The sequence below is a fragment of the Camarhynchus parvulus genome, chromosome 5, assembly GCF_901933205.1.
Source record: "Camarhynchus parvulus chromosome 5, STF_HiC, whole genome shotgun sequence".
Taxonomy (NCBI): domain Eukaryota; kingdom Metazoa; phylum Chordata; class Aves; order Passeriformes; family Thraupidae; genus Camarhynchus; species Camarhynchus parvulus.
In genome coordinates, this window is record NC_044575.1 from 34,385,127 (window position 1) to 34,398,854 (window position 13,728).

The 13,728-nt window shown below is 35.3% G+C and overlaps 1 protein-coding gene across 7 annotated transcripts in view; it reads right to left on the minus strand.

The window, feature by feature from the left end:
- PRKD1 (protein kinase D1) overlaps positions 1-13,728 on the minus strand; it is a 116,181-nt gene that overhangs the window by 56,358 nt on the left and 46,095 nt on the right. For 6 of the 7 annotated variants that reach the window (XM_030950540.1, XM_030950539.1, XM_030950544.1 and 3 more), the window contains one exon: positions 2,050-2,188. In XM_030950540.1, coding sequence (XP_030806400.1) covers positions 2,050-2,188 — 139 coding nt within the window. Of the gene's footprint in view, positions 1-2,049; positions 2,189-10,718; positions 10,767-13,728 lie in introns of those variants that run through there. The other variant, XM_030950545.1, reaches the window with a different exon arrangement.

A 13,728-nucleotide genomic window follows, 5' to 3' on the forward strand; every position in this document is an offset into this window, starting at 1 on the left:
GAACAGTATTGACCTGAGCAATAAAAAATGAATGCAGTGGATCAGTACAGCTTTTGACATCAGATACCAGCGCCTCAGGGGATGCTGACCCAAAGCACAAGGCGTTTTAAGCAGCAAAGCCATAGCAGTAACAATGTGCTCTACTGCCATTTTGGACATGACATTCAAAAACAATTACCATAATATACCTTGAATTTACAGAACTTTAGAATGCATATTCTGTTTAGTTCTCTATAATGAAGGCTAGAAATAAAACACTTCGATCAGTTCAGCAATGCATCTGAACACATATTGTATTTCATTTGTCCTTCCACCACTCAAGCACTCAATATCAAACACTGTAGCACTGAAGACCAATCTCGTCTGTTTCCAGAAGGTTTTTTTAATCCCTTCAAAATAAATTTTCAGTGCATATTATTAAACATCCTGAAAAAGACTTCTTATGGCTCTGTATTTAGATAGACTTTGTCCTTTAATTAAAAAGGAGATAACCCATCTACAGCTACTTTGATATGCACTATTGTCAAAATCCATGATAACTTTAAACCATGTCTGAATATTTTTCAATAAAAAGCTGCCTGCATTCGTTTGAATAATTCCTTAAACATTACAGATTTTTTGTACATTTCTTTCTCATTTTCAGTGTTGCAGAACTGGGAATACTTCCCCCCCCTTTACATGACACAGGAATTGTCTGCAAAAATGAATTGCTGCATTTAGTTTAAGCTCATTTGAGGGAGGACACCAATACTTTTAAGTGTTTATTGAGGAAATGTGCTTAATTTGAGACATCTAACTGAAGGTTTAACTTGTAATAGTGCCATCAGTCAGGCCATGACATATTAGAAGTTTCATTTGCTGTCCTTTGCTCCTAAAGATTTAAATAGCTACTTGCCTGATTTTGGCAAACTAGAAGGTATGTGATCTACACTTCATATAAACAATATTTCAAATAAAGCACTAAAGCCCTTGTTAACTTTTTTCACTGCATCAAAATTACTGATGTGGAGTGATTATGTTCTGTAGAAAATATTAAGTTCAAATTACTGGTATCTTTTTGAAAGTGAAAAGCTTATTTCCTGATATGGAAAAGGTGAATGATGACTTACAGGAATGACATGCATTATTCCTTATTCACTCTTTCCTATTCTAAACAAAGAATATGGAATAGGGTCCTACACAAGAAAACTATGTTTAAAAGCTCAGTTCGCTTAGATTGTATGACCTAACTTCCACTCTTTTCAGCATCCATTAGGACTTGGCCTTCCTCTTCACTATCCTACACCCTTCTACAGTTGCAATTTTTACTTTCATATGGCATGCATTTCTCTGTACTTTAGCATCTTTCCAGATGCTCTAACTGTATGTTCCAACTGCAAAAATTCAGCCCTTCAACCATCTTCCAAGTTTTACCTGCCAAATAGCACCTTTACACCTTTAAGGTTCCAGCATCCACTCTACTGCAAACCCATGCAAACTCTGCACCATTCCAAGTCACAAAGCTCATATCTTACATCTAAGCTTTTGACAAGTCCTATTGACAGCTAATGACATCCTCAGACTTCTTCTGTATTAGTCACATGATTGTGCTTTCCCCTTCCTCTCATAATTTTAAAAAATAGATCATGTAAAGAATCAGAGCAGTCTTGGCAAGCAAAATTATGCAGGGCTTTGAAAAAGCTCTATTTCCAGTGGACACTTTCATAGGACTTGAGCAAAAAGCTTATTAATATTAATATTAACTCGTTAACTAGCTTATTAACACTATTAACTAGTTAACCTGTTGCTTAACTAGTAATATGGATGAAAGGAGTTGTTACAAAATACACAGAAAAAAAAAGAGCAACAGAAAAAAAAGTAAAAGGCAACAGAAAAAAAAGTAAAAGGCATAATATGCCTAATATATGTCTGAGAAAGGAAACAAGAAAAACGAAATTTTTGGTTGTATGGACTCTCACCTGTGCTGGGTTAAAATCCAATTGGGAGAAAACTACTCTGGATATTTTCATTTGCAAAGAATGACAGTAATTTTCATTGGTTTTTAGTTACCTGATAAGACAACTTCAACTAGGTCTCCTTCTTGGATATCTGCAGCTGATTTCACCAACTGGAGAATGTTTTCAGAGGTAGGGTCATGGCGGAAGAGCAAGATTTTGTCGTACATTCCATAAAAACCACATTCGGGAAACTGCAAACACAAACCCATGAGAATTCACTATGCTGTAAAACACATAACTGTAAAATACAAAACTGTAAAACACAATGAATGTATAATGAAATTTTGAGGGCAGACTGGACCACTTCTCAGACTATTATCAAATAGGATATATATTTTTTCATCTATGAAAATATTTATCACTATATTCTGAAATGTTTTTACCACCAAGCAAATAAGCTGATTTGCCTTTCTCTTCCTGTGAACAATGCAGTATCCACTAGGAAATGAGAGAGAAGTAAATGTATCTTGCAGCCACTGCTGGTAACTTTTCCTCACACGAGTTCCTGAGTAAGATGATTTAATTAGACCTGGAGCAGCTGTTTGGACTAGATGTTCTTTGGAGTGCCCTTCTAGTCTATATTATATTATATTATTCCATTATTCTATGATCTCTCCCCAGATGTCTGCCTAAAAGATGCTTTGAAGCCAAAAGAAATATATTTTAGCTCTGCTTAAGATGCAATGCTTAAATGACAACTCAATATGAAATATCTATTTTTTGAGACTGAAGTTACCAGGCACATAAAACAATGTTTCAAAACAATATTTCAAAATTTAATCATAATCATTTGTTTCAATGCAGAGAAATTGGAGCTTCAAAATCAGATTAAATCCTGTTTAAACTAAAAAAGGTTTTTTAAAAACTTTGAGGTTATACACTGGAGATTATCATCTAGGTAACTTTTTTCCTTTTTATTTGATTTCTGAAGCAAAAAAATTGTGTTTGTTTCATGTTCCCAGCCTAAAGAACTAAGACTCTCTTCTGAAAACAAAACCAAGTAACCCTTTCTATGTTACAAAAGAATCCACTCAATTTTAAATCAATGCACTACTCCACGTTTTGGCAACTAAAAAAACACGACAAGTACAGCCAGAGAAATGAACTGGTATGTTTTGAGGTTATACACAAACACAGTGGCATTCCTAAGAATTTTCTTTTATAGAGGCAGTGAAATATTATTCTTCAAAATGGGAACTGCTGATCCTTTTCAAAAACTACAAAATTTTTTCTCATTTCACTGGATTTCAGAAATACCAGAGGCACTTCCCTCTAAATTTATTATGATTTAAATTGCTTGCTGTCTCTTTATATTCCCATTCCATTTGCTTTTTTTCAAATAGCTCTACTTTTTCTACCTAAAAAAGTATTTGCAATATTACACATACTATGTATGTATGTAGAAATACACGTATCATGAGGTACAAGTTATTATATTCTGTAGAAAAAAGTAAATTCAACCACAGCATTTTTGATAAATTACATACAAGAAATCTTCTGTTTGAATTCGTTTTCCCCAGATACACTACTCTCGTGTCAAAACAGTCATTTTGATGGTGTGATTCTCAAACATTGTATAAGGACCAACTGTAGCAACAGTGACAAAAATTCCCTCAGCTAAACTTACTCTTACCAACAATAATGCTGATACGCACAGACCAAAGCAAACAAAAAGAAGCCAAGATGCTTGGTATTACACCACCACAAACAGCATTCAGTTCTGCTAAACACAACACAAAGCAGGGGATTTATGGGATTGGAGCTAAACTCCCCAATACCAACAGAAGGCCTTCTTTCAGTATAACAGCTGCTTAAAGCAGAAGTATCAGAGTTAAATGGTCATTATAATGGCCACAGTGAGGAAATACAGTACATCTGTGAGAATCAGGAGTGGAAGACTTGCTTACACGGGGTTCAGAAACAGGATGTATTTCTGGTTGCTTAACAATTAAGATATCAGAGCTGTCCATAAACACCTTGTTTGCCTGCTCCAAGTGTGAAGTAAAATGAATCACTTTAATGGGCTTTCAGTGTGCTTCAGTCCAAGGTGCTTTAGTTTACAAGTGTAACTGGGTAAATTACCTTTACAGCATAATAACTTGCTTAACTGCCACAGTTTAGCTGTGTATTTCAAACATCTCTGGCCTTCCCCTTTCTAGAAACAGAAATATCAGATTTTTAACGTGATCATTTACCAGAAATTCTAGGTTCCAGATTTAAAATTTAGCAAAATTTCTAAATCAACTCAAGTCTATCCCCAGTGTTATTTATTAGATACACTCCTGTCTTGGTTTGAGAAAATGTGAAGGGAAACACTCTAAAATGAGTTCTCCCCCTTTGTTTTAACCAATTCCTTTCCACCAATAAGCAGAAACAAAATATGAACAAATATAAGTGAAAAAATAAATTTACTAACAAGTAAAACTGCAACAGGCAAATAACAGACTTCTATTCCAAACACTGAGCATTAAAAGAAATGCTGTCTAAACACTCGTATAGAACATATCTTACATGATATTGTAGTAGCTTTTATGGTAAAAAGAGGAAGTGCTAATAGCATTTGAAGTCACCCGTACGTAATAAGCACACTGAAACTGTGTGCTTCTTTCATTTTCTAAAAATATTACATCACGATTATCTACCCATAAGACTTTAAGGAAATACAAAATAAAATTATGTTTTTAGATGAAGACTGCTGATCAGGATCTCAAGTTATTATAAGTCAATTTTTTATTGCCCAGATTGTGGGCACTTTGGCAGCAGATCATCCACAAAACACAGGGTAAAAGGAGCCTCAGCACTAATCTTTCCTCAGCAGATACAACACAGAAGCAAGCAATGAAGCGTTTTCACCCTTAGTAACTGCAAATCTCAAGAAAATACACCAAAATATTTTACCAATAACCATATAGAAGACAAGTGAATATGCAAATTCTGGATTTTCAATTAAAAAGCCTTCAAGTGTTACTAAAAAAAAAAAAGGTAGACTCAAATTTCAATAACTAGAACATCTAATTTTAAATATTCAATAATTCATTTAATCCACTATCCATCACATCAGTCAGTAATTTCAATGGCATTGGTCCCTCCACATGCAAATATGAGCTGAACTATGTACAGCCATAACTGTGCTGTTATTAACAGTTTTTCTCAAAATAAGGATCAAAGAGAGGCTGACAGAAGAAAATGTTGGTTATATTTAAAACTCTATTTATTGTGACAATCAAATGGTTTTATTATTAGAGACTTATTTATTATTATTATTTATTTTTATTATTAGAGAAACTTTACAAGACCTGATATATCTAAATGCTAACATATTTCCAAATTGAATTGTGAAGCTTTCAAAAATTAATTAATAATCACAAATCATATACACGGTTATCTGAATGGAAACCTACTCTGCCTCCTTCTTTTCTGGTAAACCACAATTTAGAATGGAAATTAACTTCAAAGAAAGATAAGACTCTCTAACGTGAGACAACACTTCACCAGTTTGGTTTAATAAATATGTATTAGAAAGATTAGCATGGTAGCTATGTCAAATGAAAACCACATGAAAAATAAATTTCTTCCACTGAAGAACTTAACCTGGAAAAACTGGAAAACATATACTCTAAACAATGACGATGATTCATTTCAATTAATAATGTATTCCAATAGTCAAAAAAGTCTGTTGCTGTGATAATTTTGCAAAAATACTTCTTTTGATATAATAAAATTGAAACATACAGGCAGACACATTCTCACTGATAAAAATGAAAAAAAAAAGTCATCTTCCTGTTTTTGTCTTTTTATATGTTACTACAATTTTGCACATCTTCTGTAAGGGTTAGTTTCTGTTGCTTTATTCTAGGAAGTCATGACAGTTGCTTTTTTACTTTTTTCAGTCATCATTTTACTTTTCCTTAAAATTAAGTTTAACTGTCTCTTTTAGTGATGACTGTTTTTTTCTTCTAGATTAGTTAGGTTTTTAGAAGCCCTTAGTGATTTTCATATCAGCACCTGCAACAAAAACTTTGATAAAACCTGGAAGTCCTTTACAGCACCAAGATATTGATCCAGCACACATAAGGGCTGTGGGCTGAACAACGTCTTCACAGCATGTGGAGAAGCTGAGTCACACTGAATGTTTGTTAACTTAACTGGCTAAAACACAAGTAACCTTGATCTAACTTAAACAAGACTGTTGATGTGACCCTAACATACATAAATACATACATACATACATACATAAATAAATAAGTAAATAAATAGTCTTACATCAATATTCCTGTTTTAGTATAAAGATAGACACATACAAAACTTCAACAATCATATCAACCAAACTGAAACATTTTTCTTTCATATTCTTAAAATAAGAGTGCATTTTATTTTTAGAAATCAGAATTTCTTTTCTCTACAGAGGTCAGAACACAGCAAAATCATGACACTGAAAAGCCAATGTTTCATTAAGAGGACTGCCTAAATTTTCACCTGGTTGTGGCAGTCATTATTAACTCTCTAGCAAAACTCGAGATTTTTTAAAGGCACTATTTACCAATGCTATCATGAAAATATTAGTCTTATGCATTAAGAAAAAACACATGACTTCGTGGTTTTGTTGCAAGAAACATCAGTTAGTGTTCAAAGACACTCTCCACATTTACACCACTACAGTTACTACAAAGGAACACAAACTCTCGAGGTTAAACAGAAGTTTACAGGACGCTATACAGAATATATGTAGCAACATCTGAGTACAAACAGGAGGTGGAGCTTGTTCCAGCAGCAGCGGCATCTCCACCTCAATCCAGGATGTCACATTCCATGCTTAAGACATCTCAGAAATGGTGACTCACCCTAGACCTTTCCAGTAACTTCATTTGCACTAGCCACGCAGACAAACAGCAAGGACAAGCAACAAATTATTTCCTTATCTTTTTTTCCTTCTTTTTTTATTTTTTCCAGGCAATCAGTCTTCAGTTATATAGGGAGGAAAAGGAAAATATAAGGAGTAGTATTAATCAACTTGATGCTGCCTATGTTGCAGTAGTACCCAAGACAGGCTCAGGTCAAACCCATTTGTCACAGGTTCAGAAAAACAGACAAATGTATGTCTATGCCTATGCCTTTCCAAATCAAGAACAAATATCTTGATTTGGAAAGGCAAAGGGGTAACTGAAGAAATCTGGAAAGGTGAGGAAGAGATGACCAGAGCAAGGAAAATACACTTAGAAGAGAGACACAGGAAAGACCTTGATTGTCTCATGACCCTTGAGGATCGCCAAGAGCCAAGATTCACAAGGGTTAAAGTGCTAAATGGGAACAGCAATATAGGTCTTTGATCGCTTTTTGCCTTGGCATTCCTAAAAATGTATTAGCAATTTCCTTCCAATCTAACTGCTAAGTGAAACAGACAAGTTACTAAGAATATACTGACTATACCAGCCAGGAACCATTCTCTGGATCCACAGCTATGTGGCATGGAAGTGGCTCACTGCCACACAGATGACCTCTTTCCCCAGAAGCAGGGAGATGACATTGCCACTCCATATTTTAAAACAGGCTCTTACACATGCTAGGACCCAAACTCTCTGAGCATCATCTGAAGGAATGCGATTTGGCACAGTTCAAACCATATCAGGAAGCATGCAATTAAACAACTGAAAAGTTTACGTGATTTTGGGCCAATACTTGAGCCTGTATCCTCATTTCAGTTTATTTATAAATATATTTTTAGATATAACCCCAGAGAGCTATCACCATGTGGTACATTCCAAACATCAGTTAAGCTTCCTAATGCTTTACTGTGGGCAGCATCATTCCTTATTTACAGTATTCATTATTCCTTTTACATTTTTACTACAATGATTGATGTACAAACATGCTTTATAAAGGACTCGTTACCTGTGGAATACCAGTTAGTAAGCAGCTTCCAAATGGGCCATCTGCAAACACCAAACTTCTTATTGACTGCTTTATGGTGTAAACAGTATTTTAGATAACAAATACATACATACAAACATTTTTCTATCTCTGCAGCAGTGATCTGCTGCAGAAATCAGATTCTTTCATCTCTCTTAGAGCAGGAACAGAGTATGTTGCCCACACACACACTGACTTGGACTGGCTGTGGAACAATGAAGATCAACAGAGTTAAAACACAGCTGAGCTCCTTCACAGAACTACTCATGAAAAAGAAAAATATGGCCATGATGAAAAATAAAAATATGATTTTTCTGGAGAGAGCCTGAACTCGGAACAATCTATTCGTTAGCCTTTTTTAGTACATGTGTTTCCTACCCTGCCCATTCAGGGTAGGAGTTGTTTCCTTTGTATTTCTTCAAACAAACAGGTTCTCTTGCTACCTATGCTTCCTGTCACTGTATGTCAGTTTGCCTTCTGTCACACAAATTGCTCACTGCCAAAATTACAGAGTATACACCACATTACTCATGCTACTTCCGCGCAGATTTAAGAACTCCCAGTTCAGGGCAACCAGACCTGAGTCTCCTCTCACTGCTCCTGAACTGTGTCTGGCAAGTGGCTGCTGGCTGGGGTCAATCCACCATGGCAACTGAACATGAAAAATCTAAAATAATAACACTTTTCTCTCAAACAAAGAGAACTTTAGCATAATTAGTGTTACTCTATTCATTCTATCACAAGATACAAATACATCTTCATTTCCATTGAAAATATTGGATATATTTTTCACTGAAACTTCTATGGAAGTACTTTATTCTGAATTACCACCTGCAATGGATTACCAAAAATATGTTGATTATTGTTGGAAGTTGATTTTCATTGATAGCACACAAAGGCTACCTTAATTTAAAATAGCCTTTGTCTCTCAGATATAATGTGTCTTCTCTAAGACTAATCTTTTTTACTATTATTTCCTTGGTATTTTGTGAATATTCTATTAAAACTTCAAATGCAATGGAGACAATGCAGAGTCAAGAAGCTGTAAAGAAAGAATAAGTTCAATAACTCAGAAATTGAGAAAACACTCAATTTTGTCACATAAAAATCCTAAAAGTCAATGTGCCATGCAAATCAAAACACACTTGCATAGCTGACTGCTCTGTCATGTAGATTAAGAGGGTAATTCAACAGAAACATTTAGAGAAATAATAGTAATTAAATCACAAAGAGACTCAGAATATAAACTGGTCTTTGCATCCTGTTGGTGGCAAAAATATTACCACACCTACCACACCTGCATATACAGCATTATTGAATTGAAAAATTCAATTGAAATTCAATTTCATGGGCAGAAGCACTGAGGGAGACCACTTTGAGTTTCTGTCTTCTCAGTTGTTTCGCACTGAGAGTTTGAGATCTACACTGATCCACTAATCCACATTTCTCCAAGACAACAGGGAGACCTCAGCAGAAAGGCTCCCACAGTTCCTGTACACGTTCTCTGTGCAGCTCAACACTGTCCACCCCAGTGTAGAATCAAGGAGCTTCCTGTGAAATGTTTAGGAGAAGAACGTGACAACAAGTGCCAGATTGTTGACAGGCATCCATTTATGTAGGCACTTCACGAACAGATTGCATTTCTCACCAAGGAGGTTGAGAAATGGAGCAGAAACTTTCATGCCCTTCAGCAAACAGGCAGAAAAAGGATGATGAATCACTAAAAAAATCAAGTGTTTTTTTCTAGTTCCATTAACATAAAAACATCTAAAGAGCCCCTTGCTCACAAGTATTGACTGCTTCTGAACTGTAGTCTTACCAGTTCTATGCCATATACTACGTCTGGGATTCCTAATTTAAGAAAGATTAAGAAAACAATTCAAGAGCCAATTCCATACACTATTAATAAAATAACCAAACCAAACCAAAACAATCCCCAAACCTCCCATTTCTGTGAGAGTCTACCACCAGATGTGTTCCAGCTTCATTGATGCATTACATCAATTCAGGAGACTCAGTCACCAGTCACGTACCTCACTCAACAGACTACACAGATGTAGAACAAGTGTCTTTGATCTTTTTACAGATTGCACAACACAAACTGCTTACATGCAGTCAAAGCTTCTGTTTCTGAGGTAAGAGATCTCAAAAGATCTAATGAAGGTAAGAGACCTTTCACTTCCTTATACCTCTGCTGTACTTTCAAAATCAACTCCATTTCCTTCCAGATAAATGCCAGTCTACATCACGGCTTAAAAATAATTTTGTTTTGCACAGAAACAGAAAACAAAATATCTCTGATCAAGAGTACTATTTTAAATAAAGTATTCCCAAGTATGTGGTTTACTCCTGAAAAAGCAGAATTCCCACACACTTGAAGTCAAATATTAAGAGAGAATCTGAAAATTAGTTACTCTTTCATCCACTCCCAATATTAATTCTATATTTCAGGAATTACACTAAGAGTCATTTGAAAAATACTTGTAAAGGGCATTCTCATACTGAATGTGATAGAAACGTGAATGTTTAACGATCATATTGGTTCTGTTTTTAATATTAATAATTAGTTTGCTCCTTAGTTGTCAGTTTGGCTTCCATTTATTACTAATAATTAGGATCCTTATTAATAAAGGACAAAACTTCCATTTATTAGGAACTAGTATCCTTTTTAATAAAGCATAAAGTGACATCACCAAGTAACAGGATTACTGGGCTCCCTAATTCTGTAAGGATTATAGTCAGGAGGGAATTCTAGCAGAAGAGAAGGCTGAGGGCACCCATGTTGGACACCAGTTTAAGCATGAGCACACATACCTATAACGAGGTCTGTATTGGGCATCAGATGACTAACTCAGAATCAACAACTCATGCTGCCAGGCTATACACACTAATTCCCCATTCCAAAACATTACAAGGAAGCTGTCCATAAGAGCTAGTAAAAAACATTAGGACAGAAGTGCCTGTAAATTATTCTTTTATGCAGACTTAGCATTGCTTTGTAGCTCTGAGTAAGCCATGTCATAGGAAGTTTGAGTTTCATTGTCTCCAACACCCAAAAGGATTTCCCTTGCCAAACAACTGTTTAGGGATAGGAAAACAACATGAGTTTTTTCTTTTTTTAACATGACAAAAAATGGCAGCTTTTATATAGTAATACAAAATCTATATATAGGCTTCTAGAGAGTGAATCACTTGGGAAGAGGCCATTTGGGTTCCACACTTTCCTACCTTAATGTTTCAAAGGTGGAGTGTACAACTTTTTGAATGGACTCCTAATCACGATACTAGGACACTGTCAGTAAAGAAATGGAAACCACTGAAAGGAGAATGGGATCACAAGCAGATCACAACAAAGTTTCTGCCTCTGTAATGGGACCATTCGCACCCAGTGCTTCCTTTAGTTGTATGTATTCATTGCAGGAACACACAGCACAAAGAGGCATAAAGCTTCAACATATGTTTAAGCCTTCTGTTAATCTAGAAACACACAAAAGACAAGTATATGAATAAACCTTAAGGATAATTTTATCTTTTTTTTTAATTGCTTTCAAAAAAATAACTGCATTAAACACAGACACTGCCAGGTCACAAAAAGGAGCTTTTAAGGTATGTCCTCCATATATCTATATACATATATAGAACTATAATGTTCAAAACAGAAACTTGATAGCAACAGATATAAATAGAAAATGTTCAGAGTTGTAGAAAACCAAGGAAGAGGCCCAAAGTCATGTGGAAATATCACTGTCAGCACACTTAAAGCACACTAAAAATTTTGCTAATACTTTAGGAACAAAAAGAACTTTAACAATTCTACCACCCACATAGATTTATCAATCACTTTCCCATTTGGGGAAAAGATATTACTGAGTATTAATGATTAAACACTTTGTACCCTAACATCAGTTGATATGGATGCTGAAGAGGACTCACAAAAGCTGCACGCACATTTTCAAGTCCAAAAAGGCAAAACTGATATAGCTGAAAAGTCAGTGATTGGGTTCTAGAGTAATCAAGATGAAGAAAACTTATTTGCTCCTCTTCATAAAGGGGCACAGAGCTGTAGCCTCCTCAAACGAATAGAGCAAATGAAAACATGACAGACACTATCACTATTTAACTACCTTTGGTTATGCAGAACTAGGTAACTTGGTTATGTACCGAAGAAAATGCAAGCATAGCTTTACACTGACACAGATTCAGTCTTTGCAAAATATTATTGCAGACACATGGAAACATGGAATATAAACTGCTCTGATGTAAAAGGGACTCTATTCTAAAAAGCAACAATGAAATTTAGCCAGTGTAATAGATCATTAGGTGAACATGTCCTTGAACACATGAAGTGAACATAGGTTTTGCCATAAATTGGGGAATATCAAAAGCTTATGGATTTACTAGCTCTGCTTTTGGCAGTGATATAAATGCAATCAGAAATCTTCTCATACCTAGCATTTAATATTTAAAAAACTAGGCCATTGGCAAAACGATTCAGGAAGGACAAATAGAATAATTAAGGAACTGAAAGATATACTCTCCCATCCATGGCAGCAGGGGACTAAACTGTTTAATTTCTAAAGGCAGGTCAGGATTTGATCATCTTTGATAAGCATCAGTCCTAGAAAGTGAAATCTGATTTTCTATTGATTCATCTGCCTAGCAGACAAAGAAACTGCAAGTTGCAATTTCTAGCAGCTGAGGCTATGTAGAATTAGATTACACAACAATTATTTTGCTGGTCCAACTTCTTTTCTTGCTTAATTTAAGTATCTAAAACAAATGCTCACTGGAAAACAGATATGGCTGTGCTATTTCCACATTATAGGATTTTTGTTTCTAAGAGAGACGCTCTATTTAAAAAGGAGTTAATTTCGACAACTCCTATGGCTTTCTTATACAAAAAGGTATTGGAACAAATTACTATAATGTCATATTCTGCAACAACACTCAGTGTAAGGCTAAATTAGAGAGATTGGCTAACAGATTTCTTGGGACTCTTCTCAGAACATCATTTTCTTTCAGTCGCAGGGCAAAAAGAGGTATTTAATACATCTTTATTTAATATTTATTTAATATTTAATACAGGATCTGAAATTATCCTGACCCTCATTTTGGCATTGATGACACCTCAAATGTAACCCACAGTCTAGTTCTGTGTGTCCAAAGACAGTCCAAGGATCAGCAGAAAAAATTTTGCAGAATGTGCTACAAAAGGCAAGATGTAAAGATGAGGTGAAAGAAGATAGACAGAAGGAAACTTTGACAGTCCTTACTTCTGCTTCTAGATAGGCAGTAATGCATATAAAGTGAATTAAAGTTCAATAATAAGAGAAAAGGATAGTTTAAACATCAGCAATATCTTTTGGAGGGTGCGTGTGGTATTTCCATCACTGGATGTTCCCAGACAGAGCTCTGTCTGTCCCTTAGACAAAGATAGGTGCAGACAGAGCTCACTCTGACTTGAAATAGGAAGAAATCCTTTTGGGTCTTTGAAAGTCTATATCTCTCCTGTAAGACATAAAAAAACTCCCAACTTTCAGTGCAAAGTAAGGAAACTATGAAATACACATTCCTATGGTTTAATGTTCCTTTCTGCAAATCACATTCCAGTGACTTTCCTTTCTGATTATCTAAAATTCCCATTGTAAGTTCAACTGGATAAATACTTCCCCATTTTTTTACTCTGAACGGTTGTGCAGAGCTTCTAAATAGCTGCCACATTTCACAAGGGAAGTATTTGCATCTCAGCGTGGGTGAATACATGTCCACCCCCATCCAACTAGTACTGACAGATTATTTGACAGTTTAGTTTCAGTCAGACCTA